The sequence below is a fragment of the Desmodus rotundus genome, chromosome 11, assembly GCF_022682495.2.
Source record: "Desmodus rotundus isolate HL8 chromosome 11, HLdesRot8A.1, whole genome shotgun sequence".
Lineage (NCBI taxonomy): Eukaryota > Metazoa > Chordata > Mammalia > Chiroptera > Phyllostomidae > Desmodus > Desmodus rotundus.
Window position 1 is genome coordinate 94,802,993 of NC_071397.1, and position 21,837 is coordinate 94,824,829.

At 43.3% G+C, this 21,837-nt stretch overlaps 1 protein-coding gene across 5 annotated transcripts in view; it reads left to right on the forward strand.

Moving 5' to 3' along the window:
• TIAM2 (TIAM Rac1 associated GEF 2) overlaps positions 1-21,837 on the forward strand; it is a 196,814-nt gene that overhangs the window by 122,920 nt on the left and 52,057 nt on the right. For all 5 annotated transcript variants that reach the window (XM_053913646.2, XM_053913645.2, XM_053913648.2 and 2 more), the window contains 6 exons: positions 4,359-4,544; positions 5,139-5,285; positions 17,011-17,172; positions 18,744-18,848; positions 19,036-19,114; positions 21,164-21,256. In XM_053913646.2, the coding sequence (XP_053769621.1) occupies positions 4,359-4,544; positions 5,139-5,285; positions 17,011-17,172; positions 18,744-18,848; positions 19,036-19,114; positions 21,164-21,256 (772 nt within the window). The remainder of the gene's footprint in view (positions 1-4,358; positions 4,545-5,138; positions 5,286-17,010; positions 17,173-18,743; positions 18,849-19,035; positions 19,115-21,163; positions 21,257-21,837) is intronic.

The following is a 21,837-nucleotide window of genomic DNA, read 5'->3' on the forward strand; positions in this document are numbered from 1 at the left end:
TCCACTTCTCCCTTTACTCTTAGAAAATATTGGGTTGGCCAAAGAGTCTGTTTAGTTTTTTCCATAATGTAAAAGACACATTTTTTATTTTCACCAATAACTTTATCGATTTGGATATTAGGAGTATGTTGGCTATCTCCTGCATAACATTTATTGGTATAAAATGGTATAATATTTATTTTTCTCAATTAATGTCTCGATTTGATCGCTATCAACTTCAACTGGTCTACCTGACCATGGAGCATCATCCAGCGAGACATCTCCAGCACGAAATTGTGCAAACCACTTTTGACACGTTCGATCTGTCACAGCACCTTCTTCATACACTCGATCTTCTTTTGTGTTTCAGTTGCATTTTTGCCTGTCTTGAAATAATAAGCATAATATGCCAAAAATGTTGTGTATCTTCTTTCATCTTCAATATTAAAATGGCTACACAAAAATTCACCAATTTTCGTGTTTTCTTAAAATGTGTGCGGATATGGCAGCCGTCACAATACAGTCTAACAAAATTGTTTCGAGTGAGGTTCAAGACACCTGAGTGCTACTAGAGCATCATATAGAAAGAAGGTGCACTTTTTGGCCAACTCAGTATATCTTTACCTCCTTCTTTTCCTCATCTTTTGAGGTTTAATCGTAACATATATTATCACTTTACTTTAAATTTGGGCTGAACTTGCACATGTCTGGTAGGAAATGGAAATGCAAAATGTTCAATATGAATAGGGCACCCAAGTGAGAGCATAGATAGTCTTATGTCCTCTACATATTAATGGAACTTTGGGGATTTGTGGGGAGGAAGAAAGTCAACCACTGGACGAAAATTTACATGGAAGTTGCTGAAGTGGTTCTTGGGTAGGGCACAGGTGCCTGCCTTGTGAGCGAGCAGACCTGGGACTCGGCTGTGTCACAAGTGTTTGGTTGAGGCTCGTCCCCACATACTGTTCACACCAGCATCAGCCGTTGGCCTTTGCTCGTTTGGAAGGACTATCTTATTGTGTGGCCCTGGTCTAGTCACTTCCCTTCTGGGCCTCTGTCTCCCCTACTGAGAAAAAAGGTGATGTAATCTTGATTCCCCAGCTAATTCTTCACCAGTGTTGCCAGACTTTCTCATTATTACAAGGTCGGTTTTGAGCTTCTGGGTCTGGCCTTTTTACTGCCTGCTTCCCTCCAAGTTACCCAAGCCTCCGACTCCATGTCCTCACTGTACTGTTACCTGCGTATTCTCCCGAGTCTTTCTCGACAACTTGCATGAGTCTCTGGAAAGAAAAATGAAATATTCCATTGTTTCTTATCCAACCACAAATCCTCATTTAGCCTCCATGACTGATTCACTCTATAAAATAAACCATGGCCTTAAAAACAAGATAATTATTGTCTTTAGATATGGAATAGAAGTGTGACTAATGGTAGCTTACTCTGCCACAGAGGTCTATGGGGATGAAGGATGTATTAGTCAGGGTTCTCCAGAGAAACGGAACTAATAGGATCTAGGAAAATGCGTACATAAAGAGCTTTATTATAAGGAATTGGTTCCCGTGATTATGGAGGCAGGTATGTCCCAAGATCTGCAGAGTGAGTCAGCCAGCTGGAGACCCAGGAGGGCTGGTTCCCATCCGAAGACGAGCAGCCTCAAGACACAGGAAGAGCCAATGTTTCCATTCGAGTCCAGAGGCAGGAAAAAGCCAGCATCCCAGTGTGAAGGCCATCAGGAGGGGTTGTTTCTCACTTGGAGGAAGGGTCAGCCTTTTGGTTCCTTTCAGGCCTTCAACCGATTGGATGAGGCCTGCCTACGTCAGGGCAATGTGCTTTACTCCAGTATACCCATTTAAATGTTGATCTCACGCATAAACGCCCTTATGGAAGCACCCAGAATAATGTTTGACCACTTAGCTGGACACACCGTGGCCCAGGCAAATCGACACACAATGAACCCTTACAAAGGCTCAGTCAGAATCAGCATAGGAAGCACTGTTGGCATGGAGAAGTCATAAGTTCCCGTCTCATTTGTATTTTTTACTAAATTTAATTTTAAAATTACCTCTACCATAGTATTGATTGAGATCATTAGTTTCTTGAGATGTAATCACCTATGGTAGCAAACTTCTTGACCTTTCTAAGATCTGCTTGAAGCTATTGGGATCTCCCAGCCCTGTCTTCCCTCCAACAAACCTAACTGAGCATCTGAATCCATACTCTCCCCACGAATTCACCTGCCTTTTGTCCCAAGTTTTGGATGGACAGGTCCAGGTGTGCTGGAGATTATCAAAGTATTTCTGACAAAATTTTATGAATCGCTGTTTAGGATGGAACTGCCTTCACCTTCTAGTGGTGTTTGATGTAGTCACATAAGTACATTAAATGACCTTTAGAAACACTTTGTAAATAAACTGCAGAATTCAGTGAAAATATAAGAGACTGTCATCTTCCCTGATTGACAGTGATTGGCATGCGCCTGGAATTTATTTTATATTTTTGTCTTTTTAATCCACAGTAGATGGCATGCGCGTATCTTCTGGTATCCAGTGATTCCTTGGTTTTCTTTCTCTCCTGTCTTCACCCCCAACGAAACCCCTAGAAAGTATTTCAGGAACTATTTCACGTGGAAATATAAATGAGGGAGAAGCTTTAGTATACTACCCAATCTAGAAATAGCTACATAGTACTAGAAGACAAAACAGTGCATCTGTAATTGTGGATTTTCAGGAATCTCCTAGAGAAGATATTTCTGAGACCGGTTGGGAGCATCGTTTCCCCTGTAGCCTTAGAGCTTCCGATCAGTGTGAGTTCATGGTTACATACTACCCACCCATCACTTCTAGAATCTAGAGTTCTCTAATACTGCAAGACCAAGTAGAGATCTGCAGTTCCACTTGGAAGGGTCTTGTTAGGTGTAGAACAGTAGTCCTCACTAAAGCTAGACACCACAATTGCTGGAGGTGGCCTGGAAATGTAAACTGCTCCAGGCCTCACATCTAACGGGGGAGAATCTTGAGGCGTTCGAGCTGGGCATCTTCATTTTTAAAAGCCAACAGCTCGTCCTGGTATGTGTTCAAGGCTGACCCCAGTATGCTGTTACATCACCAATAAGGGGGTTACAAAATCTTAAATGAGGGTAAAAATCACTATGGAGATTGAGATTTTTTTCAGTGCATTCTGGGAATTTGTTGTTTTGCCGACCAAAAATGATGAATCAATGAATTGTTTAGATCTTTTAGCCATCATATTTCTTTCATGTAGAAAGTTTGCACAGTGACCTTCCTAAGAAATAGAGATGGATAACTTGGGTGGGGTCTGGGGAAGACCCTGAACTGGTTCTGCTTTTCTCTGGGGAGAGACTGAAGGGCGCCTACCTAGTGTTAAATGTTGGAGATCACGTGTAGGGATGTCACGTGCATCCAGGATTAAGGGCCGACCTGCAAAGTTTACCGTGAAAGGTGGGGATCTGACTGGGTGTTAAACATGGCAAAACCGGAGATGCAATGTTGCAAATAAAACGACACGACTCCAGTGCCAAATTGTTAGACCTGCCTTCACCACAGCCCTGCTCTCGACCTTTGAGTTTGCCCTTGACACCATTGGAAGACCAGCTCTCTGCTCTCCTGAGTCCCCATGCTGGCGAGTTCCTTGAGCCTTCTCCACCTGTTAGTCTATCTTTAAATGAAGGTAATACTTATACATATTTTGCCATCCTTGGAAGAAGGGAGACCAGCCCTTAGAGTCTGGCTGTCTCTTTACCAGCTCATGACCTCACTTTTGAAGAAGTAGATAGAAATTTCTGTTGTGTGTTTTAATTTTATTCAGGTGGATAGATGGTGGTTATTCTCTAAGATGCTGAAAAGAGGGATAAAAGCTTTATTTGTCCTGATTCCTCAAGTCCATTTGCTTCTTAGCATCTTGAGTTATTTGCTCAGAATGCACCGAAATGTAAAGTTACTGCCTCCATTCATTCAGTGTCTGTTTGGTGTGATTCCGTTAACCTGGTTTAAGATCAGAGGCTGTGAATGTGAAGGGAAGTGAAACAAAGCAAAATAACTGACTGACTATTGTGCACCCTGCCTTGGATCAGTGGGATTTCGAGCGCTGGCATTCTCCAAAGGTCATGACATTTCGTTAAGGCGCCCTATCAGGACCACCAGCTTTATTTTGCTTTGGGCCGTCCTGATGCGGTACTGTCTGAGCCACTGCGTTTTGGCAGGAGAGCTTGGGCCGGGGTGAGCCGTGAAGGCTCATTTCAACCCTGCCACACCAGCAGGAATAATTTTGTCCTTGAAGTTCGTGAAAGGGATCATGTTCTCAGTTTGACCCATGAACACTTCTCATTTTCACGTAAGTTGCCTCTGTGCTTATGTAAACAGATTCAGCAGTGGGAGCAGAACCTGGAGAGGTTTCACATGGATCTATTCAGGATGCGCTGCTACCTGGCCAGCCTGCAAGGCGGGGAGTTGCCGAACCCCAAGAGCCTCCTGGCGGCCGCCAGCCGTCCCTCCAAGCTGGCCCTGGGCAGGCTGGGCATCTTGTCAGTTTCCTCTTTCCATGCCCTGGTAAGTGCCCCAGGGAGGAGTGGCCCCCAGCTCTGCTGTGACGTAACTCAGTGACTGACCAGGGCCCCCAGGGGCCAAGCTGCCGGGATGGAGTGTTGAGACGCAGCATAAAGAGTCCTGGCTTCCTCAGTGCTGCTTCTAGGAATCCACCTACTAGTAGATACTTATTAAATATTCACATCTGCATCTGCCTTTCGGTCTGTTCCTCTCTCACAAGGTAGTCCCAATGGAGTGAAGAATTAAAGGGCTGGTTGGAGGTGGTTTTCCTGGACTTTCTGAAATCATTCCTGGGTGGGTGATTTCTGCAGGTGGTACAAGCTCGGCCTTGGGGAGGGGGCATCTGTGGTTTGTTTTGCTGACCCTACTGTCCCCCATGGAGAGATCTGAATGTCGTAACAAGGCCTGTGTTATGCAGATAAGTGATGTCTCTGTGGCGGATCCAATTCTGGCGTGTCAGACGTGCAGTGGCCCCGGTACTGGGCAGAACGCGCTGAAGTAAGCAGGCAGGGCTTACTTCGGTTAGGGCAATAGTTCATTCTCTCTGCCACCCAAGTAATATGCTTGACGACTTTTTAAAACTGTGTTTCGCACTAGGTGTGTTCTAGAGATGACTCTGCTTTCCGGAAGAGGACACTCTCACTGACCCAGCGAGGGAGAAACAAGAAGGGCCTGTTTTCTTCATTAAAAGGGCTGGACACACTGGCAAGAAAAGGCAAGGAGAAGAGACCTTCTATAACTCAGGTGAGTTCCTCCGCATGGGAGGGACTGCAGACAGAGCAGGAGACCCTGGGGTTTCTGCCCACTGCAAAATGTTTATTGTCCATTAAGAATGTGGTAAAATTTGGTTCAAAGGAATGCAGTCTTAGCTTGGACTTTTTCCCCAAATGAAACACACAAGTTGCTCAGTCTCCTTTTGGTACCCGCAAAGAGGAGTTGACACCTTGATTGCTTCTGGGGTGCTTAGTAACACAAAAATAAGGATAATCAGAAAAGAATCCACACGCTTCTTTGTCTTTCATACTGATATTTATTTTTACTATAGATTTCATGTTAAAATAAATGTGCATAATTAATAATCAGGGAAACTGCAGCTACATTCTAAACTCTGTTGATAGTGTGGAACACTCTGCTCACTTAATCTTTGTAGGCACTTTGTCATCACGTTTTACAGATGAGGAGCCTGAGACCCGGAGAGGTCCGGGCACTTCATCATCCCTGTTCACACCACACCCCAGGGACTGGGCTAGGACTTGACCATCCTGGATCAGAAGCCCTAAGCCACTGGCCTAGTGTTGCTGCTGAATCTCCTTGAGGAAGGGCTGCTTTAAAACATTTTATCAAGCAAAAATAGCCACAGTACTTATTGTTGAAATGTAGCACACGTAGCACACGTACAGTGAATTGTCTTCGGCACAGTTTGAGTACTCATGTCTGAAGTACTTCCGAACACTGTGACTACGGTGTATGGTATGAATTTTGGGTTGCTGACTGACATGTTTTAGGATTATTATTTTTTCAGAGACTATCAGAAAGATGAGTTACGATGATCTGATCATGTGAGTGAGTAGGGAAAATGTGATTAAGTCTGAAGAGGTTCTTGTTTTTCTTTTTAACGGTTATTTGGAATGCGCTTTCTTTTTTTTTTCTATTTTTTAAAAATTTTTATTGTTATTCAATTACAGTTGTATGCCTCTTCTCCCCATCCCTCCACCCCATCCCAGCTGAACCCACCTCCCTCCCCCACCTCCACCCACCCCCTTGATTTTGTTCATGTGTCCTTTATAGTAGTTCCTGTAATCCCCTCTTCCCACTGTCCCCACCCCACTCCCCCCTGGCTATTGTTAGATTGTTCTTAACTTCAATGTCTCTGGTTATATTTTGTTTGCTTTTTTCTTCTATTGCTTATGTTCCAGTTAAAGGTGAGATCATATGGTATTTGTCCCTCACCGCCTGGCTTATTTCTCTTAGCATAATGCTCTCCAGTTCCATCCATGCTGTTGCAAAGGGCATAAGCTCCTTCTTTCTCTCTGCTGCGTAGAATTCCATTGTGTAAATGTACCATAGCTTTCCACGTGGCCGGAAGGGAGAGTCACATTTTATGGAACTTTATTTTCTAGTTTTTCTATAGATTTTTATTTGATTATGTATAACAGTTTTGTGGATTAGTGAATAACAGGGATTGTATCAACTTCTTTGACCTGCTTGTAACTTTGGAACAGGGAAGGTGGAGGTGGGAGAGGGTCGATCAGTTGATTGGAAGGCAGCGGAAACACGTGAAAGCACGTTTATGCGGCCACTCGGTTTTGTGTGTTCACATATGGTTGAAAAGAATGCCACACTTTAAAATTGTGGCCCTTCTTGCACTTTAACTAAAAAGTAATCATTTGTTAGTTATGAGTGAAAACGCATTCCTTCATGATATATTGTAGTTAACTAAAAACCGTCAGACCATTTGCTAAAGCTGGGCTTATATTTTTAAATTGAACTTCTGTAAAGTTTAAATAATGTCTCTGAGGCAAACTCTCATTTTAATCAAGGTAGTCAATTCTATATAATTAAATGATGATGATAAATCACTTTGTAACTTGCTTATTTTTCTTAGATGTTGACATTTAGCTAATGAGATCTGAGCCCAATATAGCCTTTACCCCATTGTGTGTGGTAAATGTTCCCAACATAAGATATCTTGATAAACAGCAGCATTTGGTTGAACATTTTTTGTTTTTAGAAGATATGAAACTAATTATAGTATTGGTATTTTTATAACTGAATGAAGTTATTGTGTAGTAGGTATCTATAATGTTTAAATGGCTTATTCTTTTTTTAAAAAAGATTTTATTTATTTTTTAGAGAGAGGAGAAGGGAAAGAGAAAGAGAAAGAGAGGGAGAGAAACATCAGTGTGTGGTTGCCCCTCACGTGCCCCCAGCTGGGGACCTGGCCCGCAACCCAGGCATGTGCCCTGACTGGGAATCAAACTGGTGACCCTTTGGTTTGCTGGCCCACATGCAATCCACTACACCAGCCAGGGCATACTGGCTTATTCTTTAATGTTTATTATTCTACAAAATCTAGAAGATAATCGGAAAAAGTAAAGGAAATCTCTCCCAGTTCTTCTATCCAAACACAATGAGTTTTAATATTTAACCATATTTCTTCCCAATATTTATTTCATGCACATTTTAAAAAAATAGTTACAAGCTTGGTTTTGGTAGCTTTGCCAAGTCAAATGTGAGCTCTGACCCACATCTTTGGAAACATGTTCGTCTTGGTTAAAAGCAGCATCAAGAAGATCCAAGGTGCCTTGAATAATGACATCGTAGAAACGTGGTATATGCAACCAGAGGGGAAGGGGAAAACCCAGCTTTTTCGATGTGGTGGAGTGGGAAATAGTTCAAATTGTGACATCTTATAAAATGTTATAGAACTTAGGCTTGTAAGTACTGAAAAGGGTAGCTGCCAAATGAACGTTGCAGAACCACGTCATCAGTCTTCTTCCCCGCTCTCTATCGGATAGAGAGTCAAGGGGAAGCCATGATTTTCTGGAACTCAGCTACCTCCAAACCCCTGTCTCTCCAGTAGAGGCTGCCATAGATGGCAGCTCTCTCGTTTTACACAGTGACCCAGGGGCTAAGTTAAGTGGACAGGGGTAGTTAAGAATCTTTACGTGAACTGGTTCCCAGTGAATTTGGAATTAAAATGGTCCCTGCTAGGTAAGTAAGAGAGATTCTTGAAATGCCAAGTATTTTTACAGGCAGCTTTCATTTATTCTTCCCTATTCCTCAGCAATACTGACCCTCATTTGAGAGTTTAGTGAATTCAAAATTGCATTTTCCCTTCAGGCTGGTCAGGGGTCGTCCCACAGGTCCGAGCTGTGGTTCACGCCCACGCTGTGGATCAGCAGCTTTGGGAAACTTTGCCAGTTTCCTCATGGGAGCTGAGCCCAGGGTCCCCTTTCAGACTCCGGAATCGTTTTTGACTGAACACATCCCTCAGAATTGTTTCTGAAAAGAATTCTGGAGTCAGATGACAATCAGCTGGATGAGCTTATGCCCTGTCTTTTTTTTAATCCTCACCTGAGGACATTTTCTGGGGGTCAAACCCACAACTTAAGTATGTCCCCTGATGGGAATCGAAACCGCAACCTTTTGATGTATGGGACAACGCCAATTAAAGTCACACCAGCCAGGGATCTTTGTGTCTTTTTTTCAATGCCATACCTTCCCCTTGAAGCTGTGTTTCATGTTAATGATCTGCTACCCTGTCTTGTTCATCAAATTATTTTATCTTGGGTTTATGTCCAACAAAACTGTATTTGGCAAAGTTGAAACCTGAAATTAATATGCTTTTGCAGAAGCAGGCAGTATTACTAATGAATTACTTGGGATAATTCAGTGAATAGGGAATTTAGTTTGAAAAACTGAGCAATGGTGAAGCATTAGACACTGTGATAGGTCCTGGGTCAGGGGCTGGGGGTTGAACGAGGGACTTTCTGGTGATCCTAAAATACTCAGCGTAGGCGGCCGCCAATTCTGCCTTCATGTGAGGCTGGCTCTGACCCTGCGCCCCGGGCTGCTCATGCGCCATGGCTATTGCCAAAACTGCCACAAGGTGGTAGTATGGTCCGAACCAGGGTACAAACCTCTGCTCAAACCCTGTCCCCTCCACCTCCCATCCCCAGAGGTCAGGGGCGGACCTTGTGGGTGACGAGAGGTGCGGCTTGTGCCCGGAGGCCCTGTCACACGCTGGCCCAGCTCCTGTCTGTTCTTGGTTCTCTCCTTTCACTAACTCCCACCAATGGCGGGGTGAGCGAGCCACATCCAAACTTCCTTCCGTATAAATCATGCCATCAAATAGGTAGACTTTTCACAATAAATAATTTCCAGTCCCTGTCCCTTTATTTCTATACACTTGCAGAGCCTATTTCAAAATCCAGATCAAATCACACCTTTCTCCAGGGATTTTACTTGGTTTTGTATTAAAAAAAAAAAAAGTATCTCTCGCTCTTAGATGTCTTTTTTTTCAATGCCATTCCTTCCCCTTGAAGCTGTGTTTCATCTCGCTCTGTATCACCTCTTACTGTCAGGCATCTCAGCGAGTGTCTGTTATGCCATGTGTCCCTGGACAAGCTTGGAATGAGGACCTGTGGTCAGTATTGCTTAGGCAGATCTTATGATTATGTGTATATTCTCAATATATAGCGCACTGCCAAGGACATAGTCTTGCCTAATAAATTTGCCTACTGTCTATAGTAGAAGTAGTCCTTTAATGGTTGAGAATTGTTTGATCTGCAATAAAGACCCATAATTTTGCCATGGTGTGTTTGGCTCAGGGGATTGAGCCACCAGCCTGTGGGCAGAAAGGTAACTGGTTCGATTCCCTGTCAGGGCATGTGCCTGAGTTGCAGGCCAGGTACCCCAGGAGGCAACTGATTGATGTTTCTCTCACACATCAATGTTTCTCTTCTTCTTTGTCCCTCCCTTCCCCTCTCTCTAAAAATAAATAAAATCTTTAAAAAAACTCATAATTTTAAAATTGTATCTCTTCCTGTATTAAATAATTTAAAATTCTTACTTTGCACATTAAGATATTGCATCATCAAAGTATTTTCTATTAACAGAACTTACGTTGGACTTGAATATAATTTTGCTAAAATACCCATTAATGATTAGAATTCATTATTTAAGTTCGGCTTAAATTACCAAAAGATCTTGTGATTTAATCGGCAAGTCCCATTGGTGCTGTAACGGGCAAGAGGAAAGTGTTGCGGCATCTGTTTCTGAAAGCCTATGTATTTAAGCAGCTATCCCAATTTATTTTAACTAAACATTGCTTCTGATAGAGGGATGCTAAAGAAATTCCTTTGCCTTCTAGGGCTGTGTTAATTGTGTATTTACATTTCTGTACTGCAGACTCAGATAACTGGGTTTAAATTGAGTTGCAGATTGCATTAAAGGCATTTGTTTTTATGTATCTCTGGGACTTAAAATTCTGCCTGTAACTGCTTGAATAATTAATACTTCATTTCACTAGGTTTCCTCTGCTAATCATTCTTGGGGAATATTTATAACTTGCCCAAACCATGTATTGGTATACAGTCAGTGTATTATCAGTATGCCCATTAGGGTAGCACAGAAAGGCAGTCACTCCTGAACGTTGGGAGGGAGGGGGTTCATGGCCACTTTAAAATATTCCACTCTATTTGGTGCATCAAGGAACTGTTCAGCAGTGACTCACCCTGATTTGAAATCTGTTAAGGTTGGAATAAAGCCAGTCCTGTTTGAGCATTTTTTAGAGGACAGTTTGGCTAGCCCAAAATGAAAGCTTTTTATAGGTACTTCTTGATGAGTGAGTAATCAGGAGTCTCGGTGAGTGTTTGTGGAGCAGTGTTTGTTATGGAGATGCCGACAACAGATCCCCTACTGAGGCCAGGACGGGCAGCTACTCCAGAAGCCTCATTGCAGAAACTGGAGCCCCTGGCCTTGGCCCTGGCTCCTGGAAAATTGGCCCAACGATCTGTGGCATCCAGTGAATGAAGCATTGTCACATTAGTCATTAGCTTCAAACTGGAAAAAAATTCCTGATGTTGGTTTTTAAAATGGAAAATATGAATGAAACCACATACTCTTGATTATAACATAATAGTTTGTTTAAATAGAATATTAGTATGTAACCCTACATAATATACAAATGTGTGCAGATGGGTGGGTGGATGGATGGATGAATGGATGAATGGAAGGAAGGGAGGGAGGGAGGAAAGAAAGAAAGGAAGGAAGGAAGAGACATTGGCCATTTTCCTTTCATTTTAACTGATGTTTCGATATCAACTCCAGAAGGAAAGAGACACTTTTCTCCTGTTACATTTTCTTCTTGTTAAGAAAACCCAGAGGTGTGAGTCCCCTTGTTTTCTCCTCATCTCACTTGCTAATAGACTTTCCTTTTCCCAGCCACCTAGGTGGTGTGGGCCCGTTGGTGATAGCCCGACTGTGATTTTGCCACTCCCTTCCCTTCCAAGTAGTAATTACAAGTAGTAATTACAAGCCGTTTGATCTGGCAGCATCTGCTGTGAGAACACCTGGAGTTTCTGTGCGCTCTCCTCGAGGCACACTGAGCAGAAGGAAATGGACCTGTGCTTTTGGGACCATTCATGTAGTAGGAGTAGTAGTAATAGTAATAATAATAATAATAGCAACTCCTGTGGAAGTTGCCCTACAAGGGGGGCTAAAGTGGTTTGTAAACCTCAACTAAGTTAGTGTAGCCACCAGGGCTGACGGTCAGAGCTGGACTCTGGGGGATCTGCCATCAGTGGTCACCGCAGCCCCCCAAGATGATTCCCATTCAGGTCTTTATAGGGCCACGATGGGGTCATAGTGGCTAAATTCATTACACTGTAATGCTACACGCCGGGCTGAACTTTGAAAGAGTTCTTTCACACGGTTGTGGTCCTTCATACAAAAAGGCACAGTTTCTGTACCTTCCAGTGCCATTCCTCACGCCAGTCCCTGACACCCCCTCCCCCATCCCCCCCCCCCAGGAGGCTGCCATTTTCAGCTCCCTTCAAAGGTGGAAAAAACTGAACCCAGAGACCTCAGATAACCAGCCCTGCCAGAGGCTGGGATTTGACCCAAGTTGGCTGTTATATTTTTGCTGTCTCCATCTGTCTTCTCCCAGACCTGGAAACCTGAAATGGGCTAATTGGAAACTAATTTTTAGGGGGAGGATGAGGGGGAGTAGGAGGGAGGCTGGGTGTGCCACAGTTTTAAGCGAGGTAGCCAACCACACACTTGGGGGTGAGTCATTAAAGATTAAACTGGAACGAGGGCTTTCCAGATGGCTCCATTTGTCGTGCGTATTTTCAAGATCTTCTGTTCCTTTTGTGAAATAGAATGTAGGAGAGTATTGTATCTGGCTTACTGAGAATAAAGCACGTGTATTTTCAGCATGGATAGCATTGCCCCTTGAGGAAATCAATCTAGTTTTCTGTCCAAATGGGCCAAATGTACAACCACCTAGGAGCGCTGTAAGCACCAGATAGCTTTTTCTTTTTCTAGTTCAAATTAAATTCCACATTCTTTTTTTTTTTTTGAAATAAAATTACCATTTAATCAAAACTGGTTAATTTTTGATAGGTGCAGGAAATTCCACATTCTTGATGCCTCCTTTGAATAAGCAGGTTTTGCCTCTGTAATTGCGTACACTTCTGGGATATGTGTGTGTGTTATACACAGTAAAAAATGAGATACAACTTTTCATTGAGGGATCTCTTGAGAAGTTCTGAGTCCTCCTTGGCTTCGATAGGCACCTTGTCTTCGGCCGTCCACGCCACCTTAGGTCACGGGTAGACTCAGGAAATGATTCCTCAGAGCCATTGTGGGCCCAATGCCCTGTGTAATTAAGTAGAATGTGAATATTTCTTTTGTTCTTCCTTCCATCTCTGTATTTTCCTGCACACTGTTCCCTTGTCTAGGACTTTTTCTCTGCTAATAATCTGTTAATGTCTCTTCTTGAACTTTTAGGGAAGATTAAGAAGTTGACACTGTATAAACAGATTTGAATAAGGCACTGAGAATAGACAGCTTTTGCTTTGCAAGCCTATGTATGACAGCGAAGTTCTAGTCATTTCCAAGTCAACACTCCTTTGTCGGGGGTGGTCTGAATGCTGGACGCGTGGTGTTGAGGGATGAGGAAGGAGACCTAGCAACCTCTGCTGTGTCATGCATCATAGCACCTGGGGGCACCAGAGCAGCCTGGGAATGACTGCCACGTGAGCTGGGCTTAGCCAAGTGCTATACCGGGGAAACCCAGGAGAGTGGGCGCATCTAATTGCATGGAATTGGGGGAAAGAGGGAAGCGAGCAGGAGGTGCTTCATGAGATGGGAGGAGCATTGGAAACTAGGTTGAAGGATATAAATGGTTTCCACCCCAGAGCTGTGTGGAAGGTAATGGACATGAACGAGGGTCTGGAAGCAGAGATGGCATTCACTCCTTGGTGGGAATGGCAGGTGAGCCCTTTTATTCAACCAGAACATGGTGTGTGTTTTATATAACGGAAAGGAATCGGGAAAGTTAGGCTGCCTCCTCTCTGTGGGGAGTGATTGCCGGGATGATATTTCTGTACAGTGTCCCGGTGGTGAGCACATGCTCAAGCCAGGTTTCTGGGGTTCGAATCCCCACAGTGCCACGGTCACAGCTCCCTTTGTGTGCTCAGGCAAGGTTCTGGGGTCTTCTGAGCCTCAGTTTCCTCACCTGTTAAATAGAGGGTCCCGATGGTGCTGACCTCCGAGGGCTGGGAGGGCTGAGTGACTGACAGCTGGCCCTGAGGGATGGCCTCTCCGAGGGACAGGAGCGATGGGACAGGAGGGCAGGGAGGGGTAGGTGTGAATCTGCATCTCTCCTGTCCCTCCCCGACCTGTCCATCCTCAGCAGAATGGAACTGCTCTGCAGCAGGAATGGGGACTCCGATTTGCTCTGGGCCGACTGCTTGTGTGGTTTCTTACTCCACAGTGACCTCTGCTGGGGTTTTAGTTCGATTCTCAGCAAGTGAGTTCTGAGAGGCAGGATCTGCGCCTTTAAGGCAGGACGGGGTTGTCGCTGCCTCACCTGGTTGAAATTGCTGCTTAGATGCCAAGAAGTACCTGGGAGATTGCCTAGGGAATGAAGTAGGATCCCGTGTGATAAAGACCCTTCAGGAGAGAGTGGTGTCCAGGCAGATTCCCTCGTCCCTGGCTCCAAGCACTTGCTCCTCCGCCTCCATTTCTCTCTCGTTTTGGCACATGAGGTTCATATTTATCCTGGGCTGCCATCATCTGTCCAGGAAAATGTGCAGAAAGTGACACATCCATGACAGACTGAGAAATGCCACCTGGGGGCAACACATTCACAAACGGCAACCCAGAAAGCTGGGTTTTCCTTGCTTTGTCTCAACCCGTTTTTTTTTTCTTTACTAAATCTATTTTAATTTTTAATCCTACATAGGATCTTTTACTTTTTTAATGCATGGAATTCAAAGTATGAGGAGGGGACCCAAGAAATGGAATTTGTTTATAAAAAACTGTGTTTATTCTTATATGTTTAAACTTCAGTCACCTTCAAAGTACTCTCCATTTGATGCAATACACCTATTGAGACATTTTTCCACCATTCAAAACAGTTTTTGAATTTGAAGATTTTTTAGAATATATTTTATTGATTATGCTATTACAATTGTCCTGTTTTCCCCCCTTTATTCACCTCCACCCTGCACACCCCCTCCCACCCACATTCCCTGCCTTTAGTTCATGTCCATGGGTCGTACATATAAGTTCTTTGGCTTCTACATTTCCTATACTATTCTTACCCTCCCCCTGTCTATTTTCTACCTACCATTTATGCTACTTATTCTCTGTACCTTTTCCCCCTCTCTCCTCCTCCCACTCCCCCACTGATAACCCTCCATGTGATCTCCATTTCTGTGATTCTGTTCCTGTTCTAGTCGTTTGCTTTGCTTTTGTTTTTGTTTTCGGTTCAGTTGTTAATAGCTGTGAGTTTGTTGTTATTTTACTGTTCATATTTTTGATCTTCTTAGATAAGTCCCCTTAACATTTTATATAATAAAGTCTTGGTGACGATGAACTCCTTTAACTTGACCTTATCTGGGAAGCAGTTTATCTGCCTTTCTATTATAAATGGTAGCTTTGCTGGATAGAGTCATCTTGGATGTAGGTCCTTGCCTTTCATGACTTGGACTACTTCTTTCCAGCCCCTTCTTGCCTGCAAGGTTTCTTCTGAGAAATCAACTGATAGTCTTATGGGAACTACTTTGTAGGTAACTGTCTCCATTTCTCTTGCTGCTGTTAAGATTCTCTCCTTATCTTTAACCTTGGGTAATGTAATTATGATGTGCCTTGGTGTGTTCCTCCTTGGGTCCAACTTCTTTGGGACTCTCTAAGCTTCCTGGACTTCCTGAAAATCTATTTCCTTTGCCAGATTGGGGAAGTTCTCCTTCATTATATTTTCAAATAAGTTTTCAATTTCTCATTCTTCCTCTTCTCCTTCTGGCACCCCTATGGTTCAGACGTTGAAAGTTGTCCTGGAGGTTCCTAAGCCTCTCCTCATTTTTCCGAATTCTTGTTTCTTCATTCTGTTCTGGTTTACTGTTTGTTTCTTCCTTCTGCTCCAAACCGTTGATTTGAGTCCTGGTTGCCTTCCCATCACTGTTGGTTCCCTGTAGATTTTTCTTTGTTTCACATAATGCAACCTTTATTGCTGCCTGGGTCTTTTTTATGCTGTCAAAGTACCCACTGAGTTCCTGGAGCATCCTGATTACCAGTGTTTTGAACTGTGCATCTGATAGGTTGGCCATCTCTTTGTTGCTTAGTTGTATTATTCCTGGAGCTTTGATCTGTTCTTTCATTTGGGCCTTTTTTTTTTTTTTTTGGTCTTAGCACACCTGATACTTAGTAGGGGCAGGGCCTTAGGTGTTCTCCAGGGCGGGACAACACATGTCCATGCATTATGACACTGTATGTGGGGGAGGGGTCTGAGAGGGAAAAGTGCCGCTTCCTCTGCTCTCTCTGAACTCAAAGATTTTGATGCCTTTTAGTGCTTCTTCCGTCTTTTGTTTCACCTGTTTTGCATCAGCAAAATGTTTCTTGTTTGAGGACTTTTTTCATCTGGGGAAACAAAAAGAAGTCACTCAGGGCCAGATCCCCTGACTAGGGAGGGTGGGGCACGGGAGTCAAGACGTTTTGGGTCAAAGACTGCCGAACACTCAGCCCAGTGTGGGCAGGTGTGGTGCGCTTGTAAATCACCCATCATGAAATGGCGAAATGTGTTGAAAGAGTCTTTAGCAAAGATTCACTGGAGCTGAATGCAGAAAAGTACAGATTAGCATGAGGTCATTGATTTGCTGTGGTGAGGAAGCTTAGGAAACTCAACTTGTTCGGAAAAAGCTTAGGTTTGGGGATGATTTCTAAAGAATATCTAGATGTGAAATAGAAAAAAATTTCCCCAGGATGAAGGGTCAAAATAAGCGAGAAGAAGAGCATGCTTGGCTTAAGTGCAGTCCAGGGTTGGGATGCAGGCAGGCATTGGGGGCCATGGACGAGTGTATCTTAAGCCATCAAAGATCGTGGTGCAGGTGCTGCTGTCACTCAGCCTTCACCTCGAGTCCAGTGAGGGTGGGGATGAAGCGGTCCTGCCACTGTCTGCAGGGTCCTAACCTGGGCCGGGAGGCAAAATGGCATGGAGGCTAGCACACGGGACAGGGTTCAGTTGGCTTCTCCTCAGCCTCCCCGGGCATCAGGTTCACGTGGGTTTAGGAATCGCTGGGCTTGTCTGCCCTAGAGGGTTGTGAGGAGCTGGACACGTTGGGAGTGTGAAAGGGTTTACTATAAAATGAGCCTTAGATGAAGTGGATATTATTTCAGTAGTTTCTCTCATTTAAAAAAGTCACATCTGTCTGCATTTTCTTTTGGGCTCTACACCCAGGTCGATGAACTTCTGCATATGTACGGTTCAGCCGTGGATGGCGTTCCCCGAGACAACGCGTGGGAAACCCAGGCATACGTTCACTTCCAGGACAATCAGGGAGTTACTGTGATGGTCAAGCCGGAGCACCGGGTAGAAGATGTTTTGACTTTGGCATGCAAGGTAATCGAGTTTGCTGCAGACATATACTTCCGAAGAAAAAGAATCCTTAATGTTGCTTTCCTGTGCCTTCTAACTCTATGTGGTGTTTAAGACCTCACTTTCTGTACCGGGGAACGTTATTAACGAACGTATTTATTAATTAGCATTCTCCTTCTTCATCTTTTAGAAGTAGGAATTGTTAGGGCATGACCCCTTGCCTTCATAAAGAACCTGAGCTATTTTACTGGGATTCTACATACATCTTTCTATCTAGAATACATGCGAAGGCTGTTGTTATTGAAGTTAACTTAGGGATGGTGCCCTAGAAGAAGGTGGCATAAACGTTAAAGTAAGTTTGATTTAATACTGAACAGTTTTACCAAGTTTCTCTAGGTTAAACAAGCCACTTGATGCCATCGACAGTGGTTTCATGGACACTGTCGCGAGATGTTCTCTTTGTGATGCAAGTTGAGTTTTATTTCTGAAAAGGTAGCTTATGATAAGTCTTAAAGAGACCCACTGAAATAGATGAAATACACTCAGCATCATCAGAGTAGATGTTTTTAGACCACCAGATGGTGCAGGAGAGCTGAGATATTTTTAAGTTTTCAGAGAAAAGTGCAATCAAATATGTGAAATGGCAAAAAAAAAAAAAAGGCATGTAGAGTTGAGTAACTCTTTACCATGCACACTTAGTAGGTGTGGATAATCCTTAATTTTAGTTCTCCTTTGTGGCTTTGAGTTAAGCCTTAGTATACCAGGCATTTATATATATATATATATATATGTATCTCATATTATTAATTTAATTTCCTTTTACTCCATTATGTATGGTTTTTACTCAGGCAGTCAACAAAGTTGTTTTATAGCAATGACATCAGTTTTAACTTGATAAAGTTTCTAAGTCATAGAGGATGTCAGAAGTAGTGGGTCAACTAGACCAGGTAGAACGTAGACCTGAGATAATTTCTCATTGTTGAAAGTGAGAGAGAGGGAGACACACACACACACATACACACACACAGAATGCAAGTGTATGAGTGTACGCATTTTCCTTTTGAAAACTTTTTAGAGTCAAATTCCTAATTCTGAAGTCTGTAGCATATGAGATTGTTCACATTTCATAAATCTCTCTACTTTAGTGTGGGGAAACAAAGTTAGGGACCACCAACATGTGAAGAGAGAGCATTTGCTGAGAATAGTATGATACAGGGGTTGACAAAGTGGGGTGATAGTTGTAATACAAATAAATGATAGAATAATAAAACAAGAGTAAACCCTGTGTTTCAAGTTACTTGCAACTGTGAACCGGCTTTTACTCACCCCTGTTCATTCTGTTGTCAGCTATATGCTCCCCAAACCTCCTTAAAAGGTCTCTTGCTTTTAGTGATAAGCAGTTATCATTTAGAGAAGATCTTCTTGAAAATAATTGTCTTTTCTTGCACATTTAAATTCAATCTTTTTAATATAGGTTTAAACTCAGCAACTTACATACGGCATCTTTTTTAGAAATTTTCACTTTGATTTTTAATGAACAATGGTGAATTTAGAAAGAATATTTAAAGCCTGAATAATTATCTTTTTCCTTATAGATGAGGCAGTTGGAACCCAGCCACCATGGCCTGCAGCTCCGAAAACTAGTGGATGAAAACACCGAGTACTGTGCCCCTGCACCCCACGAAGCCCTGCAAGCCCAGGTGCGTGCGTGAGCCCCAGGAAGGGAGAGACGTCTGAACCGTTACTCATGGCCTCTTAATTTTGATGCTAAGTGATTTGGGGGGAATGTTCTGTTTAAATTTGGCATCTAGTTGGGAAACAATCTAAGTAAATTTCCAAGACATCGTGACATCAAACCGCTGATTTTGCTGTTTTTACCTTCCGCAGGTTTCCGACGAAATAGAAGTCTTTCCGCTTAGTGCCTATGAGGTGCGGCTCACGAAGACGGGGAGTGTGTCTGACTTCGGTGAGCGTGGGAACCGCCTTCTCTCTCCTCTCCTCGTTGGCCACAGGACCCACGGACCTCGTTTTCCCCCTTTAAATGTACATTTTCAGAAATCCTGACAGTAGTTTCTGAACTTCATCTTTCTTCCTTTTATTTATTTAGAGTAGTAGGCTAACGAGATGTATTAATATTAGGAAAGGATGCCAAAATGACGAAAAGGAATAAGTATAAATGTCGATGAGACATTTGAAATGATGGAGATAACACTGACAGTGGATTTACTGTGTGTCGGGTGCCGTTCTAAGCTGATTAACTCGTGACGCATGTGACTCATGATGCTTTTCATCTCGGTGTCTTCCCTGTCTTTGCTCTTAGCTTGTCTTCTACCCCTGGCGAGCTTCCCTTCACTGCTCCCATTCCCTTCCTCGTCCCTCCTCCCTGATGTGTCAATCAGACCTGTCCTTCAAGAACAAACTGAAGGTCTAACTTGCTTGAAGAAGCCTACGTGATTGCTTTAGCCTCAGTTTAACAATTACGGGTCAATACTACCCAAAGCACTTTGTGACATTGAAGGCTTGCATTTCTGTTTATCTGTATTTAAACTTGTCTTTCAGCTCTTTATTGACTGTGTTCATGTGTTAAAATTCACTTCTGTCTTTTACCATAGGAACTCAATAAGTAGATAATCATCAATGAATCTCTCCATAGAAAGACTATTTCTTATCTTGTTAAATATATTATTAATTTACCAGTAATTATTTTTCTTAAAACGATTCCAGCTGGTCAAATTCTACTCGTTGTTTGTGATGTTCAGGTGTCCTTTTTGTGATCTTTATTTCTTAATTTCCATAATCTATTTGACCCAAATATTATGTCGCTTTTTCCTTAAAGCCTTTTTAACATTTTATCTGTCCTTGTGTTGGCCTTCACTCAACTTCCCGTGGTCACCCTTGTGAATCTCCTTTGCACTTGAGTGACTGAAGGACCGAGTGAAGACAATTGCTAAGATGCTTTCTGGTGACCCCTGTCTGCCAGGCTTTGCCTGAGGCCCAGAGCCAACTGGGGGGCATGCCCTTCTTGCCGCCATCAAAGGCCTCCCAGTGTTAGGAGACCAGGACATGGAAACACGTGCCCCTGACTGTGGAGTCGGGGGGAGGGCGGTGTCTGAGTCAGGGAGATGTGCTCACCGAGGCTCTGCGTGTGGCCACCTTTAGGGCAAGCACTCTCTCCGTCCAAGTGTGTTCCCACCTTCTGGAAATTCCTAGCCCTGTATGGGGTTGTTTCTTTGCAAATATTTTATTGAACTGGATTGGATTGATTTCAATAAGAGTACTTTTTGATCTTCAATTAAAAAAAAATTAAATTGTGGTGAAAGACACAGAACGAAGTTCACTATCGTTGAATGGTTAAAATGGCCGTTCAGCGGCATTGAGCACATTCACGCGCTGTGCCGCCTTCGCCACCGTCTTTCTCGAGGACTGTTTTCATCTTGCAAAACTGGAACTTGGCGCCTGTTAAAGAGTAACTCCCATTCTTCCTGCCCCGGCTCCTGGCAACCCCCATCTACCCTCTGTCTCTATGAATTCGATTACTCTAGTTACCTCATACAGTATCTGGTCTTTTGTGCCTGGCTTATTGTCACAGAGCACAATGTCCTGAAGTTTTCTCCATGTTATAGCATGTGTCAGAATGTCTCCTTTTTAAAGAGTGAATAACATTCCGGTCTATGGCTACACCACAGTGTGTTCATCCATTCCTCTGTGGATGGACGGTTGGGTGGCTTCGGCCTTTTGCCTGTTGTGAATAGTGCTGCTGTGAACACGGGTCTGTGGCCTCCACTTTCCAATGAGGTTGTGTGTTCATGTTTCCTAAACCTTTAGATCTGACATGTTTCTCTTTTTCTGACCCCGCTGGATATTTATGCTTTCAAAATAGTTATAACTTAGACTTCGTCACCATACTGTACTTATGATAATAGATGTCTGAGAAAATACTGCCGGTTGCATCGGGGAAATTAGCCAGTGTGACGACGAGCTTACACTTATGCTTCCCTTTCATTTTTATCCCTAGGGTTCGCAGTGACCGCGCAGGTGGATGAGCACCAGCGTCTCAGCCGGATATTCATCAGCGACGTCCTGCCTGATGGCTTGGCCTACGGGGAAGGTCTGTGCGGTGCAGAATGTCTCTGCTCCCTTTGAGTGAGAAACTGTAGAATGCGGTCTGGCTAGTGAAATTTTCTTCTTATAGTTTTGTCAGAAAATGTTTTCTCCAGGAATTTTAAAGAAAGTAAAGTTAATAGTTTAATTTAAAATGTGTGTATGTGTATATATGTGTGTGTGTGTGTGTGTGTGTGTGTGTGGAGAGAGAGAGAGAGAGAGAGAGAGAGAGAGAGAGAGAGAGAGAACGTACATACACAGAGAGAACATACACGCATATTTTCCAGACAGCCAGGCAGACAGCACTGTTTTCTTCTTGCAAACAAGTGCAATTTCCCAGGGCACTTCACATCAGATAAATAGAAGAACAATTAGTTTGAATCACTTTCAAATTGTTTCATTTTCCAACTGTTCCTTCTAATCCTAGCCTTGAGAGAGCAGAAATTGTTTCGTTATCATTGGCATCTAAGTACATCTTGGTACTTTCTTTGACAGTAGCAGCTGAACGGCCCTAAGAGTCCACAGTTTGTGTTTGCAGCGTCTTCCACCTTGGAGTCTTCCTCTCAGTAATCTCTGTCTCTTTTTTCT